Source organism: Meleagris gallopavo, chromosome 7 (assembly GCF_000146605.3).
Source record: "Meleagris gallopavo isolate NT-WF06-2002-E0010 breed Aviagen turkey brand Nicholas breeding stock chromosome 7, Turkey_5.1, whole genome shotgun sequence".
In the NCBI taxonomy this organism is placed as follows: Eukaryota; Metazoa; Chordata; class Aves; order Galliformes; family Phasianidae; genus Meleagris; species Meleagris gallopavo.
Window position 1 is genome coordinate 23,399,941 of NC_015017.2, and position 7,068 is coordinate 23,407,008.

Genomic DNA, 7,068 nt, shown 5'->3' on the forward strand with positions numbered 1-7,068 from the left:
GGAACTCGGAAGTCTGAAATACAAGTGGATTCAGGCAGATCCTGGGAACCTGAAAGCTGTGCCTCTCTGGCGACGCCTCCGTAGGAGAGGTAACTCCTGCAGGGTGAGCGGGTGGGAGACTTGTGTCAGTTTGCAGGGTTTGTGACTGTGGTGTTTGCACAGTGCTGCACAGACTCGGCTTCGCACAGTTTCCTCTTTGTCAGTCTGTCCATCCATCAGCTTCCTCTCCGCTCTGCTTGCGCTTTCTCAGCAACAGGAAAGAGCAACAGCATCTGCAGCAGAGGAAAATAAAACCTTCCCGCACCTGAGGTAGTGGTAATGCCTTGAGCCTGCCCCACGCCACTCTGCTCTGAACTCCTTGTCAGCTTGAGTTAGGGGTGGTGTGCTCATTTCCTTTCCAAGCCCCTTTCTCCTTGAAAATTTGACGTGGGATGCTCTGCACTTCTCCTGCACAAGCTCAGGGCTGAGCCTGTCAGCAGGTCCCTCAAAGCAAAAGTATTTTTAGGGCCTGGCAGCACAGCAAACTACTGAAATGTCTCAGCACCATCAGGAAAACCCCTGAGCTTCCAGCGGGTACAATTCCTGCTAGCGATGTGCTAAAATGCCACTAACAGCCCTTGTGACTTGGAGAAGAAAAAAAAAAAGTCCACAGTGCTTCTCAGTTTCAGTGAATTTATACATCCTGCGTGTGCCTGTCCTGGAATTACTGGAGTTATGTGTGGGGGAAAAAGTAGGAGACTGGTCTCATGCAGAAGAGCTGGAGAAGTGGTCTCTGGCTGCCAGGCTTTCCCCTGCACAGCAACTTGCTTGTTCTTCCTCCTCAGGGAACATGCACAGAGCATGGCTGCATTTGCTACTTCTGAGAAGGAGGAGTGTGTATTCAGAGGTGGTGGTGGAGTCTGGCTTCTTCAGAGCAAGCTGGAGGAGGAGGTGCATGAGTCTTTCCTGGAGGTCTGCTTTTGCACCCTAGCCAGAACAGTGAAGGGGTTTTGTCTTCCAGCAGATGAAGGATTTCAAAAGGTCAATATCCCTTTTTGAGTACGATCCTAAAGGGATGGTGCCTTGCAGAAATAGAGGTTTATGATTTACCAAAGAGGTTATCCTGCCATAATTCCACAGGAACAAGATTGTTGGATTAAACAGAGTTCAGTTATGTGTTCTATTGTTGCATGTGACCACGTTACATTTTTGTGCATTGCCAGAGCAAGAGTATGCAGTGGTTGTATGTGTGTACAGAACTAGGTATGTGTTTCTTAGAGTTTGCGTGGCTATGCAGATCGTGCAGGGAGCACCTATTTAAGGATGCAGCTTTTATACATACAATTAAACATGAAGTGCTTTTAACAGTCTGCTTAATCTTAAAAAAAAAAAATATAAGAAATAGATAAGCCTGCTAGATGCAGGATTGGTTTGAAGAAAGTACCTCCCAAAAGTGACAGATTTATTAATCTCTGGGTCTTTTCATTTTGTGTTTTGCTGTGCAGATTTCTTAGCAAGATCAGTTGGAGCTCAGCCTTCCACCATGCCTGTGCCTCCCCCTCCTGCACCCCCGCCGCCCCCAACACTGGCCTTGGTAAGTTTTGCAGGAGGTGGATGCACTTTATATGCTGTCCTATCTTGCTGCTTGTGTTGAAAGGGACATAACAGATACACTGATGGATGATGGGGTGCTCGTATCTGTGTTGTTTTCTTGCATTCTGTATATGGTTGGTTGATTCCTGCAAGAGGGTCCATTGCTTCCATTCCCTTTCAGTGCCCATGTGGATGTCACTAGCCATATTCGCTTCCTCTTCCTCCCATACTGGTTGTTTGCCTTGGAGCGTGGATCCTGGGTGGGGAGGCGCAGCTTGTCTAACTGGGAGGAACTGAAGTCTTGCTCTCCCCTTACCTTTCCCCAGCCATGCACTCTCACTTTCTCCTTTGTCCCTCTCTAACACATATGTGACCTGGCAGTGAACTGATCAGAGCACCTGAGGCAAAAATCAATCTCATTTTTTACTTTTTATAAGGATAGTTCTTAGCCAACTTAATTTTCTCAGCCAATCTGTGGTATGAAGGTATGAGAACCACTGCTGGCACAACATAGTGGGTGAAACTACATTGGACCTGGTTTCAATCAGCCTAAGCTGGAACAGAGCCTGCCCTGGGCTGTGTTTGCTCTTCATCAGGCAGACAAAGAAAAAGCTTCTGGAAACGCTGTTGTAGAGTACTCAAATGTTTTCATACCAAAGGCCTAGCTGGTTACCCAGATTGACAGCATGACATAGTCTTTCCCTCCCTGCCCACCAAATGCAAAATACAGGCTTTGTGCTTGGACCCTCCATGGCAGCTCTCACTAACTTTCATGAAACTTCCGTAACGCTGTTTTTTTTCAGGAACCACCATTTCCTGGAAGAAGTAGCCATATATAGATGTGCGTGTAGCCAGAACTCCATCTTCTTCTGTTTTATCTAGAACTTGTGTATTTCCAGTTTCACTACGACTTTCAGAAATATCCATCTTTTTTCTGTAATCAGATTGTGTTAGTAGTCTGCCCAGGCTCAGTCTCCAAAACGGTAATTTTCCACAGATGTGCTTTGGCTTTAAAAAATCAGAGACTCTTGAATTAAAAAAAAATAGATGAATTCAAACAAAAGTGTTCTGTTTCCAGTAAACTGTGAGTAGCAGCAGTGCCTGGGGCCTGGATTCAGTAACAAGGACTGCTACTTAGAGCGTAATTCACAAAACCAGATATGGCACATTACCATAGTGGGTTGTTATAATAGAAATTAAGGTCTAAGATAACTACCATATTTGAACAGAACTGTGTATCTAAAATTTGAGGTTTATTTTACCTCCTCATTTTTAATTTTATTTTGCAGGCAAATACTGAAAAACCAACTCTAAGCAGGTCAGAACAAGCAGGGCGAAATGCTCTATTATCTGATATCACCAAAGGAAAAAAGCTAAAGAAGACTGTTACTAATGACAGAAGTGCTCCAGTTCTAGACAGTGAGTATGATTTTGCATGGCTGAGTTTGTGTACTTAAATGGGTCTATATATCTGAATGCAGAAAATTATTTATCTCTCATCAGATGAACTGCCATGGGTAATGTAGGTAAAACAAAATGCCCAGAACAGGTAAATTCTGTTCTTCGTGGATTAAGTGAGCTGAGATATCAAGTACTGCTTATGAAATGTGGGCATCAGTTTGCTCTCTTACTCTCATAACGCAATTCATTTTCTCATTTGCTTAAACCAGAACACCATGGAAACCCTACTAGGAGACCTGCTGAGAAGCTACAGTGGCTCAGGGAGAGAAACTCCTTTCAGTACTGAGGACAGCGGGGAGAAGAAAGTGCACAAAAATAAAGGCAGCCATTGCATGGCACCATTGGCTTATTAATGGACCTATAGTGCTGGAAGCAGTCAGAGCCACAGCCCCAGCCAGGTGCTGCTGTGCTGCACGTAGCCTGGCTGCTGCCAGAGCGACTCAGGGGTGTTATCTTTTTGGCTGAGCCTCATTGCTCAGCCTGCCAGGCAGTGCCCTGGCATAGTGCAGCAGCTTAGCTTGCCTGTGAGGAGATCTCCATCCAGCTGAGCCACTGCTGGCTCTCGCTACACACCATGGCATGTGCTGAGAGAAAGCTGGAAAAGCCCCCATGGCAAAAATCAGGAGGAGAGAATAGAAACAGGAGGTAGGCAAGGAACAAAGGCCTGCTGTGGCAGTGGCACAGCATTTATTGCCTAGGGAAAGAAGAGATTTCTACAGACAGATTAACAAATGTGATACAACTCAATCTGGGTCTGGCCATGCAATTAGAGGTTTCACTGTGGTGGGAAGGTGATGAGGAAAGAAGGAAACACCAACAGACATGTGACCAAATAGGAATTTAGAAAAAGAAATAGGTGCAGTGTATTATCAGCCAGATATCTAGCTTTAAACACTTGAGTATCATTTCTGAATGCCAAGTTACATGTTCTAGCTATTCTGATGAGCTGGAGAAAAGAAGTTAAGGGGTTTAAAGGAAGGCTAAACGGTAAGATTCAAATGATACAGTTTATTATCTTGTTTACGTGAATTAACAAATCATGAAGAAAGACATAGTTAGAAGCATTTCTCCAGAGGTTCACACCCTGTGTGAGTCAGAGAACTGAGCTAACATGCTTAAGAACAGAGGGATGATGTGAAACATTCCCCCATGAACACATTCTTCCTCCTTTTTTCTGGGTGGGATTATTAGAAGTGCTTTTCATCTACAGGTTTTAATTACTTTACAGTCAATGAAACTTCTACCCACCCAAAGTTGTGGAAATCAAGAGGCCAAGAAATTAAGCAATTGGGTCTCAGCCATGTAGCCTGTCATGGAACTGATGGGAACTGATCTTCACAGATATCCGAACCTGTGGGCCTGCTCGTTTTGCAGTGATGTTCTAAGTAGGGTTCTTCCCTGTGTTTATCACTGGAAATGCTTTCATTGTACTTTTAGTGCCTTGACACTGTCACGGCACAAATGTTGAGGAGAGACATCAGCGGTGGGAAATATTAGAGAAAAATAGGAGAGGTAATGGAGACTGATAAAATAGTTCCTTTATATTGGAATAAAATGGCAGCTAATGATCATCTCACTGCATTTCTGGGCGTAGAGGAAAGTCATCAGAAATAAAATGTCTTCCATGCATTCACCAGAAGTGCCCCCAAGGGGAAGAACACCTCTGTCTTCCTCTCTCATTCTTCATTTTCCTCATTTGATGTCCTTACGTGACATATGGAGAAATGAAGGTGAAGGATAAGAGAACAATGATATGAGGAAATGGAAAGCAGCTACACAGATGTCAACAAAGACAACATGATATTCTCAGAGGTTCCATCCATTTTTCAGTTTCAAGTTCTCCAGAGTGACTGTTTCTCTGCTTTCCAGTCCAGAGCAGCCAAAAGGAAAGTGATGGCTTAATAGAACTCAGTAGCTATGTTTATTGCTCCACCTCTTCCATGGCACAATAGTGGTAGCGGTGGCTGTGACATCCAGCCTGAGCAAAGGCTTGCTTAAGTGTTTTGAAAGCTTGTCCTTTTCTCTCCACTTACAAATGTTGCTGTAATGAAAGAGAATACTTTGTAGGATCAGCCTCACTTCTCTGCTTAACATGGGGGACTTTTTTCCCAACAGAGCCCAAAGGAAGCAGTGGAGGTGGCGGTGGCTTCGGAGGAGGTGGCGGTGGCAGCGGTGGGGGTTTTGGCGCTGGCAGCGGTGGTGGCGGCTTCAGTGGTGGTGGACCACCTGGCCTTGGAGGCCTTTTTCAAGCAGGAATGCCAAAGCTCAGATCTGCTGCGAGTCGAGATGCTGGTAAGAAAGATCTTGCAATTTCAGTGTGAACAAGTAAAGGAGACATTACTTACATTAATTACAAACCGCAGCAATAAATTACCTGTTGGGATTGAGAATGTCTTCAGACATCTTAGGCTATCATGAAATGAAATTTTCATCTTGAATCTTGTTTTATTCTTAATAGTAGGATTTATGAAGGGGAAGTGAGACCCCTCTTTCCACTCCTTCTCCCAGTTATTGATGAAAACTAAAGGTCTTGGCAGTGTTGAGTTGCTGCCTGCAAAGTAGAGTGAGGTCCTGCCTTAGCTGTGGGTGTGCAGGACCAGAGGGGAGCACAATAGGATTCTGGATTATTTCTCCCTTCTGTACCAGGAAAAAAGATCAACTTTCCATATACATCTGCGTCAGGCTCCTCAAGAGTGTGATTTATCACTTAAGGTAAATGAGGCATCCCGGCTGGCTGCTGCGTGTGCTGCATTTGGAGGGCACACTCTGTGTTCTTCTAGCTGGCTAAACAGCTGCCCAGAGCCCTGTGCCCCTTCAAACAAAGGAGATCTTCAACTCCTGAGTTTCCTAAAGCTAAGGATGTAGCATTTCACACAGGAGGACTGGACAACAGGGGTCATAAAATATTATGAATCCTGCATATTTTATGGACTAATGTAATTTTTCAGCCCATTTGTACAAAACAGTCTCTTGGAACTGGTATTTTCTATTGTGTCATAGTCTATTTTGGGAACTTGTATTAATGCAAAAGTTCCTGGCACAACAGGACAGTGTTTCTTCAACTGCAAGGCTGGCTGCCTTCTTGCTGACATACACAAGTACACAAGTAGCTCACAAATACTAGAAAGGGCTGCAAAGCCCTTTTGCTGGACAGCAGTTGTTAAGTTGTTAAATTGTCAAAGCTACAGCTCCTTTTGCTTTTGAGTTGCTGGTATCAAATATTTGTTCTTCACCAGTTCTTTTCTTCCCTCCCGACATTATTGCTTGCTCCATGAGGGCTGTATACTTGTGTTGCCTTGCAGTCGCTTGGGTCCCCCATAGGCCATTCCTCATGAGCTGGAAGGACCTAACTGCTGTGATGCAGATCCCAAATAACACTGAGATTGCTGCCAGCTGTTCCTGCAGAGCATCCCCGAACACTTGGGCAGCAGCTGTGTCCCAGCACAGTGAGGAAGGCCCTCTCCATGGTTGCTGATGCCTTCTCCCTGTCTGTCTTCTTCCTGCCCAGATGCTGGGGCAGCCCGCCCACCCGCGCTGCCGCCTGGAGCCCGCTCTGCAGCTGCCAAGCCATTCTCAGCACCGAGCGGCCCGCCTCGCTTCCCAGGGCCACCACTGGGGCAGCGGAGCCCAGCTGCTGACCCACAAAGGAGCCGCCTGCCACCACCCAGGCCCGATGTGGGTTCTAAGCCTGATGCCACACCACCACCGGTGCCCAGCACACCCCGCCCCATTGCCTCCAGTCTGCACAGCCGGGGTTCAACGCCAGTGCCTGTCCTCAACCGCCAGCCCAGCCTGGGGCCGACGCCACCGCCGTTCCCGGGCAGCCGGGGTGCAGGGTCAGCTGGCTCCCTGCGGCAGCCCAGCCCAGGCCCAGCAGCCCCCTACTCGGGCAGACCACCACTGCCACCCACACCTGGCCGCTCACCAGTGGATGAGAAGCCACCGCCGCCGCCACCTCCCTCCGGGCACCGGCCACCTGCCAGCCGAGACATGGCTCTGCCGCCACCACCACCACAGAACAACAAGCCGCCTGTG

The 7,068-nt window shown here is 46.8% G+C and overlaps 1 protein-coding gene across 1 annotated transcript in view; it reads left to right on the forward strand.

Annotated features, from left to right (window-relative positions):
- The window catches only part of WIPF1 (WAS/WASL interacting protein family member 1), a 7,227-nt gene continuing 159 nt past the window's right edge, over window positions 1–7,068 (forward strand). The window contains exons 1-5 of the mRNA XM_031554306.1: window positions 1–89; window positions 1,485–1,573; window positions 2,862–2,991; window positions 5,149–5,325; window positions 6,542–7,065. Of these exons, the coding sequence (XP_031410166.1) occupies window positions 1,523–1,573; window positions 2,862–2,991; window positions 5,149–5,325; window positions 6,542–7,065 (882 nt within the window). The 5' untranslated portion in view covers window positions 1–89; window positions 1,485–1,522. The remainder of the gene's footprint in view (window positions 90–1,484; window positions 1,574–2,861; window positions 2,992–5,148; window positions 5,326–6,541; window positions 7,066–7,068) is intronic.